The sequence below is a fragment of the Dermacentor albipictus genome, unplaced genomic scaffold (assembly GCF_038994185.2).
Source record: "Dermacentor albipictus isolate Rhodes 1998 colony unplaced genomic scaffold, USDA_Dalb.pri_finalv2 scaffold_11, whole genome shotgun sequence".
NCBI lineage: Eukaryota > Metazoa > Arthropoda > Arachnida > Ixodida > Ixodidae > Dermacentor > Dermacentor albipictus.
In genome coordinates, this window is record NW_027225565.1 from 13,744,016 (window position 1) to 13,761,027 (window position 17,012).

Sequence of the window (17,012 nt, forward strand, 5' to 3'; positions counted from 1 at the left end):
GGAAATCGCTTTTGGCATGCATATGTGTATAGGTAACTCCTGCATAACGCTTGGCAGAAGAGGACTGGCAAAAATTTGTTGATTATGATTTCATTTTTTTATGAAATCGCTGTTCTTCTTGAGTTTCCAATTTTCTTTGTGGTATGGATGTTATGCTGTTTCTCTCACCTCCTCTTGTTTATGTGCAGCGACTACGGTTGACTTCCGTTAATTGGGCGCTGCCAGGACCAAGGAAATTGATCCAATTTTCCAGCGAGTCGAGTTAAACAACATGCAGAAAAAAACGTCAAAGAAACGTCGCTGATTCACTTGGACCAATGTGTGGACCAATGAGAAAGTAGCACAGCCATTTGCTTCCATTTGACGCCTAAATAGACATAGTCTGGCCACAATAACTCCTCGCGGGCTGTGTCAGCTGCATGGTCGGCAGCATTAGCCTGCTCTTGCTTGCATGGCGTGTGGGGTGATGAATATGCGGCGGCGCTTCGCACTGAATTTTTCGCTGCACGAAATTTGGCGCTAAAGATCCCTCCAGGAAGGTTGGCCTTTATGCAGCAAAGCACACGAACATCGCTAACACAATTCCTGGCCCAATTTTCCTGGGAAAGAAAAGAAGGCAAATACTGTAATCAGACATTGAGCTACCATTATTGCATGAAAAGTTTTCCTATAGCACGTAAAAAGTGAGTGTTTTGTATGGGAGGATGACATTCATTCAACACATTCACTGTCCCCTAAGCTCTGCCAAGAAAGGCTGCCAGTAAGGGAGTCACTATTGGGGTCACCAAAGAGGTTAGGCATACGTACTGGCCAAGTTGGAATTATTTCGAATTATTTGGCAAAAGCCAAGTTTAGGATCGAAATAAAAATTTGGGCCCATAAATATGCATAGGCGCCAGCTGGGACTTTTGGTCAGGATCGAATTAACCAAGAATTCAAGTTAACTGGAGTCGAATCAAAGGAAGCCTATTGTATATCCGGAGAGCGTGGTTTAGACAGCAGTCAGCTGTGTGTAAAAGACAGTTCTTTAGATAGTAAGACTCTTGTATGAAGAACACAGATATAATACTTGGATGTAACGGAGTAAGTTTAAGATTTCCTTGGCCATGCTTTATTGCAAGGAATATTCTACTACTGTATATAAAATCAAAATTCAAGATCCAAGGCAGTAGTGGGTACATTGAAATGAATATTTGTTAGCCGACAGCTCAAAATATGTATTTTGGTGATAAGAATGTGAAGTATGCAGTAAGTGCAACTTAAGACTACACATTCCGGACACCTGTCCAGCAGCTTGACTTGGCTGGCCCCTTAGTCGGAAAGCCCATATGCCAATCCTGAGTGATCACATGGTTGCTTATTAACAACCGTGCAAAGGGTTAGTATTGCTCACTTGCCATGCATTTACTTGACAAGCCACTGATGAGCCATCACAATTGGCCCATCGGAGACATCACACTTTTGTTTCATCTGCATACACTCGATTACAATATATATATATATATATATATATATATATATATATATATATATATATATATATATATTTAGTGTGAGCATTATTCATACGCTTCATATTCTCACCTGTACATACTCATCATCACCGTTTTGGGGCCTGGTGGTGGGGCTCTGTCTCGGGAGAATAAAGAAGAGACTGGCTGCCTAAACCTCGTCTCACAAGTGGTGGAGTGTGCTGTCCGGTCCCTTCGCCCTCTCGCTCCCGGTCTCTCTCCAGCTTCACCTACGCTACATCCCTGGAGCTCCGCTCGGGTCGCCACCTCTACCAACTGCACTCGACCATGTCGCAAGACCAGCAGACCAGTACCACGACATCCACCTTGCCGACTCCTGCGGGATCCTCTTCTTGGACAGTCACCACCCCTCAGAAGGATCCACCGGTATTTGCTGGGCTTCTAGGTGACGACGTTGAAGACTGGTTGGAGCTATACAAGCGCGTGAGTGACTTTAACCACTGGAACGAATCAGCAAAACTTGCTCACGTCGCCTTCTACCTAACCGGAGTTGCGAAAACATGGTTTTACAATCATGAGCTTGATTTGGTCAACTGGAGCATCTTTAAACACCAGCTACGCCAGATTTTCGCGAACTCGTCTGTCCGCTCCGATATCGCTAAGAAGCTTGCTGAACGTGTACAGCACTCGGGCGAGTCCTACACTTCGTACATAGAGGACGTCCTCGCCCTCTGCCGCCGTGTGAACACCTCGATGGCAGAGAGTGACCGTGTACGCCACCTGCTCAAGGGTATTGGGACTGCGGCATTCAATGCTCTTGTAGTGCTGAATCCCACTACCGTCGCCGACATCATCAGTACGTGTCAGCGTCTCGATGAGCTCCATATGCTCCGCTTACACCCTGACACATCTGATTTCAAGGCGTCCAACGACAGCGAGCTACGTGCTTTGATTCGCTCCATCATCCGTGAGGAACTGCACGCCGAAGCTTTGTCAAACCCTCCTGCAGCCCATCTGACGCCTCCTGGTGGCGGCCTACGCCATATCGTGAGGGAAGAGCTAGCTGCCGTGACCTGCCCGCAAATCACGAGCCCGCACCCTATCCATACGCCAACGTACGCTCAGGTTGCCTCTATAGCGCCACCCCCCCAGCAGCCACCACAACAGGCACCTGCACCGCACATGTCCCTGAATCCTATCACTGCAAGACCATCGCCTGTTCCGTCTTATAACGCATGGAGCCCACCTCGACCGGTTTGTTACTACTGCGGCATCCGTGGCCACATTTCCAGGTTTTGCCGACGCCGTCAGCAAGATGAAAGACGTGGCTATGACGGCTTTGAAAGGGATCAGTTTTCTGGCCCTGTACCACGACGTCGGCGTTCTGACTACGTTTATTATCCACCACGTTCCCCATCTCCACAGGACTTCAACACTGCCAGTTCATCGCGTTTCCCGCGTCGTCGCTCTCCATCACCGATGCGGCGCTCTTCTTCCCCTCTACGACCGGCTACTTCGTCCTCCGATCGCCGCCCGGAAAACTAAATGGTGCAGCTTCAGGGGGGAAAGCTGCATCTTTTGGACAACGTGAAACGCCTCCGGAGCGCCCGTCAAATGTACTTTTGGTGTTTGTTGAAGGTGTCCGAATCGAAGCCTTGGTTGACAGAGGTGCATCGCTTTCCGTTATTAGTGCTGACTTGTGTTCTCGATTGCGAAAAGTGAAGACACCGTATAATGGCCCTCCCCTTCGTTGTGCTAATGCAGTTCTCGTTCAGCCCTCCAGTGTTTGCACTGCGCGTGTTTTCATTGATGGCATCCTCCACCACATTCAGTTCGTCGTGCTGTCTTCGTGCACTTACGCGATGAGTTTGGGATGGGACTTCCTGTCCTCCGCCTCAGCTTTAATCTCTTGCCGTCAGCGAACTATTCATATGACAGACACTGAATCTTCGTCCTCTGTCAATGATCACAGCCTGCGTTTTGTCACGTCTACCGACTGTTTCATTCCCGCGGGCACTGAGCATATTCTGACGCTGACTTCCGACACTATTATTAATGGTGATGTGTTCCTTGCACCGAGTGGTTACTGCATTTCTGGTGGGCTTAGCCTTACTCCTAGCCTAGTACGGTTTCAGGACGATAGAGCCTCAGTCGCTGTTCATAACCCTACTTCGTTGCCAATTGTGCTCCCCCCCTGGCTCTACTGTGACATGCTTTACTGACACCGAACCTCTTTCGCTGGTGCCGCTTCACACCGAATCACCACCTTTGTCTACCACAACTGATTATCACACTGCTGCCGCTGCTTTAACGGCCGCGATAAATCCCGATTTAACCTCTGCGCAGAAAGAAGACCTTCTGGCACTCCTGCACAAACACAGAGCCTTATTTGACGTCCACTCCAAGCTTCTGGGGCGCACTTCCGTCGCAGTACATCGCATCGAAACCGAAGGCAGTTCGGTTGTACGCCGCCACCCGTATCGCGTGTCTTCCGCAGAATGGAAAATCATTGCAGATAACGTTGATGACATGCTCAAAAGAGACATCATTCGGCCATCCTCCAGTTCTTGGTCGTCTCCTGTCGTGCTGGTTCGCAAGAAAGACGGCTCCGTACGATTCTGCGTCGATTATCGAGCCCTTAATAAGATCACGCGCAAAGACGTATATCCGATGCCAAGAATTGACGATGCCATTGACTCCCTCCAGGGTGCAGAATATTTCTCTAGTCGAGACCTCCGATCCGGATACTGGCAAATCTCCATGCACGAAGCGGACAAGGACAAGACAGCCTTTGCAACGCCAGACGGACTTTACGAGTTTAACGTCATGCCATTCGGTTTATGTAATGCCCCTGCAACATTTGAACGCATGATCGACACAGTTTTACGTGGCCTTAAGTGGAAGACCTGTCTGTGCTATTTAGATGACATCGTTATTTTTTCTACAACTTTTAGTCAGCACCTTGAGCGCTTGGACGAAGTTTTCACTTGCATTTCCAACGCTGGACTCCAACTCAACACAAAGAAATGCCATTTTGCCAGAAAGAACATCAAAGTATTGGGCCATCTTATCAGCAAAGATGGCATTCGACCAGATCCCGACAAGGTTGCGGCCGTGCATCGCTTCCCTCGCCCTGAAAATCAGAAGCAATTAAGAAGTTTCTTAGGCCTGGCATCCTACTTCCGCCGCTTCATCAGTCATTTTGCAGCCATGGCGTCGCCGCTACACAAGTTGCTCACGTCGGGCTCTGCTTTCCCTTGGACAGATGCATGCGAACTTTCTTTCCAAGCCCTCAAGCAGGCATTAACCAGCGACCCTGTCCTCTGTCACTTCGATGACAACGCACCGACTTGCTTGCACACCGACGCTAGTGGCCATGGGATCGGTGCTGTATGTACTTTTACAGCGTGATACCACCTCACGAGAGAGAGTTGTTGCCTATGCCAGTCGCGCTCTAACACCTGCCGAAACGAATTCCTCGATCACAGAACAGGAATGTCTTGCAGTAGTTTGGGCGATCCAAAAATTTCGACCGTATCTTTATGGACGCCATTTCACGGTCATAACCGACCACCACGCCTTATGCTGGTTGTCGTCAATCAAAAATTTGTCTGGACGACTTGGTCGCTGGGTGGTACGCTTACAAGAGTACGACTTTGACGTTGTCTACAAGTCTGGGAAAAAGCATCAAGATGCTGACGCTCTCTCTCGCTGCCCGCTGCCATTATTAGCTTCGAGTACACCTCTCCATTGCTCGCCACTTGACGATGAGACTAAGTCGTCGCTCCCATTATTACCGTTATTACCTCTCAGGGTTACTGACCTGTTATCTTCCAATCACCTCACTCACCTCGCCTCGTGTCAACGTTCTGACCCCTACTGCGACAGCATCATCCAACGCCTGTGCGGAACTACATCTGCACCAAATGCCAGATTACGTCGACAACTGCGACTATTTAAGCTTGACAACGATGTGCTGTACCGCTACATATACAACTCCGACGGACACAGCTGGGTACCTATTCTTCCACGCTCGATGCACACACAAGTCCTTGAAGCCTTGCACGACGACCCATCTGCTGGCCATTTGGGATTCCACAAAACATACCACCGCATTAGGAGCCGTTTCTTTTGGCCAGGCATGTCTACCTTTGTGGCCAAGTACGTCGCTTCTTGCGTTCAGTGTCAACGGCGGAAACGACCGACTTCGCCTCCTGCTGGGCTTTTACAGCCCATCCCATGTCCCGAGACACCGTTTGCCATCGTTGGGATAGACCTAGTCGGCCCTCTGCACATAACGCCAGCGGGTCATCGATGGGTCGTGACAGCTGTTGACCAGCTCACACGTTACGCAGAGGCCGCTCCTCTACGCTCTAGTTCAGCCTCCGACGTCGCCACCTTCTTTCTAGATGCCATTGTGCTGCGCCATGGTGCCCCCCGTGTACTGTTAAGCGACCGCGGCAAGACTTTCATATCAACAATGCTCGCAGAAGTACTCGGAGCTTGTGGCACAGTTCATAAGACGACATCCGCATATCACCCACAAACAAATGGCTTAACAGAGCGATTTCATCGCACACTAATAGATATGATATCGATGTATATCGGGCCAAACCACAATAATTGGGACAAACTTTTACCTTTCGTGACTTTTGCTCACAACACCGCTATCCAACGAATTACGGGATACTCACCTTTCTACCTAGTTTTCGGCCGTTCACCGACATTCACCATCGACGCCGCTTTCTTCAATGCTCCAACTAACACCTCAGACAGTACACCCGAACAGTTCGTTTCGAGACTTGAGGAATGCCGTCAACGTGCTCGTTTCAACACAGAAGTCAGTCAGCTAGATCGCAAGCAACGTTACGACATCTCTCGTCGCGACGTCTCCTTTCGTCCCGGAGAAGAAGTGCTTCTTTGGACGCCCATTCATGCACCCGGTTTGTGCGAGAAGTTTGAATCCCGCTTTCTTGGACCCTATATTATTAACGAACAAACATCCCCCGTGAACTATTGCGTTACTCCCGTAGACGTTTCTTCCGACCATCGTTGTCGTGGTTCGGAGATCGTTCACGTTTCGCACCTAAAACGATTCGTTTGGCGTTCCCCTCCTGGCTAAGTCGCGGCCTGGCTGGCCGCTTGCGCGTGCGGGGAAATTAGTGTGAGCATTATTCATACGCTTCATATTCTCACCTGTACATACTCATCATCACCGTTTTGGGGCCTGGTGGTGGGGCTCTGTCTCGGGAGAATTAAGAAGAGACTGGCTGCCTAAACCTCGTCTCACGATATATATATATATATATAAAATTTGCTGATACTAGTGCGTAAATTTAAATCGAATATTACATTAAAAAAATTTTTTATTGGATGTGTCCTTGCTGGAAGAAGGTTTGACTGCATACCGGCCGCGATTGCTTAGCAGCTGGGGTGTTGCACTGCTAACCACGAGGTCACCAGATCAAATCCCGGCCGTGGAAACTGCATTTCGATGGGGGCGAAATACAAAAACGCCTGTGCCCCATGCATCGGGGGCATGTTAAAAAATCCTCGGGTGGTTAAAATTAATCGGGAGTCCCTCACTATGGCGTGCCTCATAATCAAATCATGTTTTTAGCACGTAAGACCCCAGAATTCAATTGGACTGTATGTATTGCTTATTTAAGAACTTCAGGCAATGCAATGCAGGAGAAAATGTTTATCAGTAGCATCAGTGTCCAGAAACATGCACATGTCCATCTTGAATTGCTGCCATACCCTAACGTAAAATGCTACTTTCTTTTGTGCAGAATGGGCAGGCTGTAAGTAGCGCACTTTTCTTTCTGTTAATTATTCTACTGGTTTTGTTTCAAGCAAAATAAAATGAGTCTGCATTGTGTTTGCTTGAAGCGACTTTCACAAAATGGCATAAGCTTTTGCACAGTGAATGCCGGATTGGCCAGTGGTGGTGTTTCCGTGCACACCATCAGTGTTACTAATGCAACAGACTGATACATAAGTTACTAATGCAGTAGATTAACTCTAAGAAAAGCCATCTTAATGTTAAGCTAAACATTTTTGAAGCCTTTCTCATTTCCTATACATCTAGAACTTTGGTTAGGCTGAACAGCAGTGATGAAAAAACAAATGGACATACAAGGTTTCTCACAAAGTCTACTGCAGTATTGAAATGGGCGAGATTGCTACACTGTCTAGAAACCACAAAATTAGGTATTCATGTTTTTGAACGAACATGGCCGTTCATATCAGCTGTCCCTGCTTCGTTTGTCCTTCAAGCAACTACAATTTGTGGCTAAGAAATGGCTAGAAAATGGCTGTGTGAATTTCAAACTACTTTGTTTTCTGGGCTCTCTGTCCCGGTGTTAGCAGATGTGGTAACACATTTCCTGTTAAGCTTAGGAGCACCCACAATCAAGAACTTGTCTCATAAATGGGTGCAAGTCATTTTATTGGCCAAGTGAACGTGCAGATATTTTAAAATAGAAAGGTTGTGGATTTGATTTATTTATTTTTATTTTTTTTATTTAGGAATACTGCAGGCCTTAGAAGGCCCAGGCAGGAGGGGAAAGGTACATACAAAAAAAGAAAACACAATAGATTGACAAAGGAGTAAAAAAAAAGAAAGCTCCAGAAAAAATGTAATAGAAAGTACAATCGCATAATGAGTAAAGCACCTCTAAATAATGCACAGAGAGTTGCAGATACAAATTGAAACACTGTTTCACAAGCAAAATTTCAAGGCACAGGAAATGTAACAGAAAAAAATGGAGGAGTGCATAATTCAAAATTACTACAATGCGCAAATGAATAAATATTGGACAATGATACAAATTGAAACGAGATTTCGTAAGAACAAGCACTAAAATTATATAGTAATAGACGCTATTGAGTCAGTGCTGAGAAGTTTGTTATAGGGTAGGCTGTTCCATTCCGTTACTGTTCGAGGGAAAAAGGAAGACATAAAGACATTGGTTCTACCATTATAAGGCGTTAATGATGCAGCATGGCGATGTCTTGTTCGGCGGGCAGTGAGGGGTGTTATGTAAGGTTCGGGAGAAAGAGATAGTTTATTGTTACTCAGCAAGAAGAGAAATTTAAGCCTGTGAATTTTTCTTCTTAGTTGCAAAGACTGAATATTGTGTTCAGCCATTAACTGAGTTGGGGAATCACTTGTGCAATATTTAGAGAAGATGAACCTTACTGCTTTACGTTGTATCATTTCTAGCGCATCAATGTTAATTTTAGTATAGGGATCCCATACAATAGCTGCATACTCGAGTTTAGGATGGACAAGAGAGGTGTAGGCGATAAGACGGGTTTCAGAAGGAGCGTGTTTTAATTTATGCCTCAGGTAGCAAAGCTTCTTAAAAGCCGAGTCGCAAAGATGTGAGATGTGCGAGTTCCAACTAAGGTTACTGGCTATTGTAACACCGAGGTATTTATATTCATTCACCTCCGTAAGAGGTTTGGATGCTAGGCTATAGGTAAACGACAATTTATTAATTTTTCTAGTGATTTTCATAAATACTGTTTTATCAATGTTAAGCTGCATGTCCCAGCGCGCACACCAAGCTAGTATGTCTTGAAGGTTAGAGTTTAGAATAACTTGATCTTGTCGGCAAGTGATCCCATTAAAGACGAGGCAGTCATCAGCAAACAGTTTTATTTGTACGGGTTGAGTAACAGTGTCTACAATGTCATTAATTTATATGTTAAATAATAATGGTCCAAGAACACTACCCTGGGGAACACCAGAAGTGACAGGAAGGGTGCTGGAAGAGCAATTATCAACTACTACGAATTGCGTATGGTTAGAAATATAAGCGCGAATCCACTTTACGAGATGGGAAGGAATGTTCAAATGTTCAAGTTTTTCTATTAGCTTTGCGTGTGATACAAGATCAAATGCTTTTCTGAAGTCCAAGAATATGATGTCGGTTTGCCCTGATTTGTCGATAGTGCTAGCGAGACTGTGAACTACAGTGGTTAATTGGGTTACAGTGGAGAGGCCCTTTCGAAAACGATGCTGCATAGGAGATAGAATGGCTCTATCGTCGAGAAATTTATTGATTTCAGAAGCAATAATATGTTCTAAAAGTTTGCAACAAGATGAGGTTAGTGAAATGGGACGATAGTTTGCCACTAGTGATGGATCGCCTGTTTTTAGTATCAGAACATTATGAGCAGAAAGCCAGTCGTTAGGAAGCACCGCCGATGAAAGGGATGCACTAAAGATGATTACGAGAAAGCGAGATAGCATTTCAGCGTACCTGTGAAGAAACACGTTTCGTAGGTTATCAGGCCCAGGAGATGATTTTGTTTTAATATTCAGAAGCATAGAAAAGACGGCAGACAAAAAAATAAAACTAAAATCATTGTTGTGTGCTACGCCATTCACACGAGGGGAAACGGGCGAGTTCAAAAAGACACTGTTAAAATAAGCATTGAAGTGAACAGTGATATCTTGTTTAGCGACGACAGGATTGCCCTCATGCATCATATGGTCAACTGATTTACTTTTTTTTACTAAGATAATCCCAAAACTTGGAAGGAGCAGTTCTGATGAAGTTAGGAAGGGTGAACTGGTAATAGCGAAGTTTAGCAATGCTGATAGCCTCATTTTATTTTGCTTGGTAAGGTTCTACTATGTCACGAGAAAGACCCTGTCGTCTTAGTCGTTTAACCTTTCTCTTTATGTGCACTATGTCACGTGTCATCCAGGGAGTAGCTCTATATGTTCGCTTGGTTTTATTTGGAATAAAGTTGTCAATACAGTGCGTACAAATATTCTTAAATTCATCCCAAAGTTGAACGGTGTCATGTCCCCCAAAACCGCTAACACGAAAGTCAAGATAATCCAGTATGCTCTCATCCCTGGCGCGTGAAAAATCCTTTACAGTAATAGTTTTACAATGAGTAGATCTGAGAGGATCAAGGTAGCAAGAAAAAGCCACAAGTTCATGATCTGAAATGCCATGTTCAACAGAGACAGAATAATTATCTAAATTCCGGCTAATAAACACAAGGTCAGGTATTGAGGCAGAAGTAGTGCTAATTCGTGTTGGCTCAGTAACCACTTGCTGCAAGTTGTGCATCAAGATTATGTTACGCAACTGCTCGTTATTTATATTAACATCAGCGCTAGGAGTTCCGTGAATCCAGTCAACTCCCGGAAGATTGAAATCACCTATGAGAAAAAATTTTTCGTGCACAAAAGTCGCCATGTGATCACACAGATCACTGAGAAATTGCGGAGCGGAATCGGGAGCGCGGTAAACAGCAAAAATCAAAACAGAAACATTATGGCATAAAATTTTTAAAGAGATCACTGCAAGATTATCAGCTTGACGTAGGAGAACTGCCGAAATATCTTGTCTCACCAAAATAGCAGCACCGCCACCTCTAATAGGTCTATCACGACGGAAAGCACGGTAATTAGAGGGAAAGACATCCGTATCTTCTATTTCGTCATGCAGCCATGTTTCTGTGATGACGAGAATGTGTGGGTTACGCGCAAGAATTATTGCGTCAAGCTGATCACTCTTGTTGATAACACTGCGTGCATTGATATTTAAGATTCGGAATTCTTGAGGGGGAGCAAGTCAGTCCTTTTTTGAAGTACTGCTATAGTCATGGATTTTAATCCTGGTGTTCGTGGCATCATTCTATATAAAGTATTCATTGTTGACCCGCAGTTTTGCGTCTATCAAAGTAACTTTTTTGCCCTCTTTCTTTTCAACCTTCGCGCTGTCCCAAAGCAATTTACGTTTTCTGAGGGTTTCATGCGAATAATCATTTTGTACTGAAATTCTGGTCCCTTTTAACTTGTTGGCGTTTTTTAAGATTGCACGTTTTTCATTGAAGTCCTGAAAGATCATAATAACGGGTCTTTGTTTACCAGTCTTCCCTAAACGGTGGATTCTTCCAATCGAGCTGCAATTTACGTTTAGCATGTGGGAAAATATGTCAGTCACAACTTTTTGCTTAAGCTCTGTTTCTGTTTCAGCAGCTCTTGAAGGCCAAATAGCACCAAATTGGAACGCCTACTCCTATCTTCCAATTCTACTATCTTGTCTTCTAGAGATTTAACGGTTTGTTCGAGTTCATCAACACGAGCGACACGTTTTTCTAAAACAGTGAAACGATTGCCCCCAATCAGTAAAAAGTTTTTCCATGTTATTCTGCTGCGTTCTAAGCATCGTCATTTCTTCAACTAACTTAGTTTGTCCTGCCAGTATTTCTTGCAGCACTTTTTCAATATCGGGGCCTGGATTTGTCTCAACGTCACCGCACAGCAAAAGTAAACACATACAGTACATTTCGTAAGCAATACTAGCACAACGCCGGGGGCACGGCAAGAACAAGAGACAGCGGCAATCGCTCCTTAATGAGGCAGAGTAGTAACTAACCTGCGTGAAGCAGAGGAAAGGCTTGCGAGGCCACATGCCCACAGTTGGTCCGCCGTGCCCATTGAAATTGTGCAGCTGCAGTCGTCCTTTTGTACAGCAGCCCACTGATGTCACATGATGTGTAGGTGGCGCTATGGTTGGATTGCGCAGGAGCAGAGCTGGCGTGACGTGGAAGGAAGGTGTTTCGTGATAACTCTCCATCGTTGCTGACGTGTTAAGAAAACACGTGGAAGGAACAGGCACATTTTGGCAGCTTGAAGATCCGGTAGAATAACTGTTTCGGTGATACGTCGCTCCGGTCAAGCCAAGAACGAGCACCTGCATGAAGCAGAGGAAAGGCTTGTGAGGCCACATGCCCGCAGTTGGTCCGCCGTGCCCACTCTTCAAGCTGTCAACTGCATTTTGAAGAAGCAGATTCCAGAAATGGCCGTGTGTGATCTTTTGAAACACATCTGCCTTGGGTGCTCAAAATAAGCATGAAGTCCTTCCCTGTGTAGATCTTTAGATGTAAGGCCACACCAAATAAAGTATACTTTGTCTTAATGAACTCTATTAATGTGATAAAGACAATCTTATGGTTTGTTTGGTTCCAGAAGTATAATTCACTTCCTGCCATTCGTTATATTGACATGTGGTTTCTTAAATGTGGCAAAATTTATCAAAGTGAGGAGTTCATCTGAATGTTGTGGACAGCAGTAGCGCATACAATGAAGCAAAATAAAGATGGCATCGCTTTGAAATGTCTCTCAAAGCTATATTTTATAACAATCAATTTTTCCGTTCTGTTTGTCCTTCATTAATGACTTGCATGACATTGTGATGCTATTATTGCTAAGATAAGCCAGTAAGTACAGTCAATAAGAAATTAATAGAGCTGTACAAAAATATTGTTTGCGGTTCACAGCCTTAGGGCTCTAAACTGGAGGTGAAGGCTTGCTCCAGGGGCCTTGGATGGGCAACTGCAACAAAATTTTGCTTTGCTTAAATTGCTTACAAGTTAGTAATATAAACAATCTAAATAACCTTGGCACAACGGCTTTTGAATAGTATTTTAGCAGATGACACAGACAACTGGTAGTAAATGGGCATTGCACAACTGCATGCACCCATGCTGATTCTGCTGTCCCACTGTGGACACCTGGCTGTCCAGGCAGGCACTGGTTCTCAACAATGCATGGTTTAGCATATTGAGTTGTGGTATCAAAACCATTAAGTTTTGCAAGCTTTATGTGGCGTGTCCACCCATATGTCAAATTAGCACGAAGGCTAATTTGACAATGTTTAGACAATTTGACAATTTGAGCAATGTTGAACTAAGTTTGTCGCCAGTGTGACATTACACAAATGAATCAATGTAATTGGTTACAAGAGCAGAAATGGGTAATGCCCGCCATATGCATTCCAACCAAGTCAGCTTACTGCTATCCTTTTAAAAGTGCACAATCATTGCATTTTACCAATGGAAAGATGAAGTTGAGTACCGCGCAATGACTGATGGGACGGAAAATGTTAGGCGCAACATTGATAAACAAGAAAACAGTGCAGATTAGAGAGCAACAAAGTTAGCCAATATTCTGGTTGACATTATAGAGGAAAGAAATGGAGCTGGGTAGGCCATGTAATGCGTAGCGTTAGATAACCACCAGTCTGTTGAGTAACACAATGGGTGCCAGAAGAAAGGGAGCTGCAGTCAAGGACGGCAGGGAATTAGTTCATGCGATGAAATTTGGAAATGCTCAGGCACAAGAGGGGCTCACTGTCAGCGGATGTGGGTAATTGAAGATCTTCGAGAGAGGCCTGTATCCTGCAATACAAATAGTCAGATGATGATAGTGAATTGGTTGGCACATCTATGCCTTTACTGTTTGAGTGTGACAGTAATGTACTTGCTACTGCATTTTTAGGTTGTTTCGGGCTATATATAAACGATTAGAAATGCTTGTTCTGGATGTCCTGAATCTTGTTGCGGTTGGCCTTCAAGTGCGTGTCTTGCTATCGTTTACTGAAGCGCTCTACTTCGGCGGCTGCCTGCAAGTGCCGAGGACTGTGCCGCTCGGGACGCTGTGGATGTTCCAGGAAGCAGAGGAGCTGCTCCTCCCTCTGCTCCTGCAAGGGGGAGTGTCCCGTGGCGCAGCACTCCGTAAGTAGTAATATACAGTTTGTTGCAAGAGCCACCGTGGTAAGCAATTGCCTTAAAGGCCCCCACGCCCCCCACTGGGCCCCCGCACCGGGCCCCATTGGAAATTTTGGTTATGTATTTTACCACAAGAATTTTTCAGTTTGCTTTGTTATTAGTGGAAACGGGAGAAATTTAAATGTTGCGTTGCCACGCTGCCATATGGCAAGCTTCCCCGCATTCTCCCAAACCGAAGATGTAAGACCACATCACGTTTACGTCACGAGCCCCACCTCTTTTTGTTTTTTCCTTCCTCTTTTGCTGCGTGGCTCACTCTCAATGGTGGTGTGGCATGTTCTGCATTGGATGATTTACCAAGTTCACGTGCCGTAATAGGTGATGTTGTGGACAGTGCATCTTGTGCGGAGGCATTCGCGTGTGTGACTGACTCTCTGGCTGGAAGCAGGGCTCCCTTGAAAGGAAGGGTGGGCAGGCTTCTGCTTGAAATTTCAGCTGGAAACACTTATTCATCAGCTTTATTGGTCGTTGCTACGAGGTGCGTGGGTGCTTTATTGGTGATTGCTATGAGTGCGTGGGTACATTGCACTGCCTCCAGGATCAGCCAGTGCTGCAAACCACATTTAAAACTTTGCGAGGACGCACATTTTGAACTGGTATCAGAATCGCCACAACAAGTAACCACCTCAGAGTAAAGGAACACTAAAAAGAAAAATTACTCGAGCTGCATTAGCAAATTACTGCTTCTACAATACCGAAAAATTGGTCGATCTTACATGAGAAGAGCCTTTGTAAGCTCGTAAGCGAGAAAAAAACACCAAAAGGAAATGTGGGTGGTGACACCAGCTCGCAGTGATGTCACCTGCTTGGGCCTAGTTAAATTATTGGTGAAACGTAGACTGCATTGAATTCTAAAAAAAAAAGCCATAAACTGACCTTGCCAAAATTCAGGATCTTTTACTGGGCCAAAACAGCACAAAATATGAATTAAGTACTTTGAAATCTGACTCCACACAGACGGTGTTAAAGACACGTTGGTATTGGCTCAAAATTCAAGAAATTCAATTTTGACATTCACATTCTTCTAATAATCAACCTGTTCCCGCAAAAATTCACCAGCTTAAACTAGTTCAGCGTTTCTCTTTAGTGGCTCTTCAAGCTTTCTCTGGGATCAGCACCATCCACTCAGCCAGACAGCCATTCATGCACTGTGCGGGAAAGAGCCAAAGAAATCTCCGCTTTATTACTTGACAAGGACTGCTCAAGTGCTTGCAGGAGCCTGTATCCATCCCCATGAGGCTTCATTGGCAGCCACATGGTATAATGCTAAGCAATGCTGTGAGAAAGCAACTGCAAAGCACCCTGTGACACTGTACACTTCAGAATGGCAGAACTCCTCTGTTATCTTGTCTATTAAAATACATATTGTAGGGGAATGTTCACAAAACTGGCCGAAGTGGTCTGGCTCTTAAGTGTTCCTGAGTGGTACCCGCTGTTGTAGCTTAGCTAGCGGCTAGAGGATTGTGCTATTAAGTTAACTGGTTCATCGCAGCCGCGGTGGCCGAATTTTGATGGGGGCCAAAAATGCTCCTGTACTTAGGTATACTAAAGAACCCCAGGTGGTCAAAACTAATCCCGAATCCCACCCACTATGGCGTGCCTCATAATCAGATCGTGGTTTTGGCATGAATACCCCCAGAATTTACGTTCTTTTTTTCCTGAGTGGGTTATGGCCCCTTTATAAAGGTGTTGCAGGGGCTTATCCAAAGGTGCTCATTTAAAAAATAATACAAAAAAGTTGTTTGTAGGTATTGAAAGTAGCTTAGCCTTCTGGCTATGTTTCTTTATTTTTGTCCTGCATTCTTCTTTCAGGAGTCCGATTTGGCCATTCCAGAGGACACGGTGACCGAAAGCTTGCCAGAAAAGCAGCTCTCTCTTAGAAGCAAACAGTGACGTGACACATTGTGTACATATATATTTATATGCATCTGTATGAACGTTTCACAAATTGGATGACATAAATTTGTGTTGGTGCTCTACATCTTTCTTTTACCGCCTCTTTGAAGGAACACAGCTAGCGCTCTCTCGTAATGAACTCGCTACTTTTAATTTTGACCATTTCAGTGTCTCCACTTATCTTAAGTCTGTTTTAATTTCATAATTATTGTCACTTTCTATTTCATTCATCACATCGCTCTGTGTTTGACAACTCAACCCTATGCTGTGTTTTGTGACAAACATTCAACAGCCACCAAGACAGCATGGCAGTGGCATCCAGAAGGTAACTTTAATGTACAAGTGTCATAGTGAACTGAGATGCACTACAGTGGTTGAAGCCTGCGCAGGAACTGTTGGCATCTTATGTCCCTTCCATAATTCATTCAGCTGCATGGATTAGGTTGGATGACCTGCAATTAGTTCCCCGTTTTTCAAAGGAAGGCAGGAGCTGGGACAAGTAAACCATCTAACATTCGTCTTGTGTGCCGTGCATGCGTGTGCGTGTGTTTGTGGAGAGTGACCAATGTTGGCTTACGTGGAGGTACTTCGAAAACACAAGTTACAAAAACCTGCCAAAAATATGTGTGAGCACATTGTCCTTTTATGTCTTGGATGGCGTCTTCGTGGGGCTTCTTTTTTAGTGATTAATATGTGGATGTACAAATGAATAAATGTGTTCAGAAATTCAAGAAGAGAGTCTCCAACTAAATGGTGTCGGCAGTCCTGACCCTTTAAAGCCGAAGGGTTAACAGATATGATGACGGAGCAAATTTGTATGCCCTGACCTGCATTTTTACTCGAAGTAAAAGGTGTTGCATTTACTACCACCTTGTCATCACAAATTTTGTAACAAGATTTTTTTTTTTTTGTCTGCTTTGTTCAGCAAAACACTTCACATTTCTGCTTGTCTACTTGGTATGAACTTCCTTAGTCCACATCACTGTGGCAGGTTACCTCTTGGATGGCGAGGCGAGCGTATGACAGTTTGTATAAACA

General features: G+C 44.7%; 1 protein-coding gene across 6 annotated transcripts in view; it reads left to right on the forward strand.

Moving 5' to 3' along the window:
* LOC135914966 (chromosome-associated kinesin KIF4A-like) overlaps positions 1–16,643 on the forward strand; it is a 109,343-nt gene extending 92,700 nt beyond the window's left edge. For 2 of the 6 annotated variants that reach the window (XM_065447904.2, XM_065447905.2), the window contains 2 exons: positions 13,893–14,024; positions 15,891–16,643. In XM_065447904.2, the coding sequence (XP_065303976.1) occupies positions 13,893–14,024; positions 15,891–15,971 (213 nt within the window). In that variant the 3' untranslated portion in view covers positions 15,972–16,643. Of the gene's footprint in view, positions 1–12,034; positions 12,483–13,892; positions 14,025–15,890 lie in introns of those variants that run through there. The other 4 variants (XR_010568475.2, XR_010568476.2, XR_011509347.1 and 1 more) reach the window with 3 other exon arrangements.
* Positions 16,644–17,012: the final 369 nt, after the last annotated feature.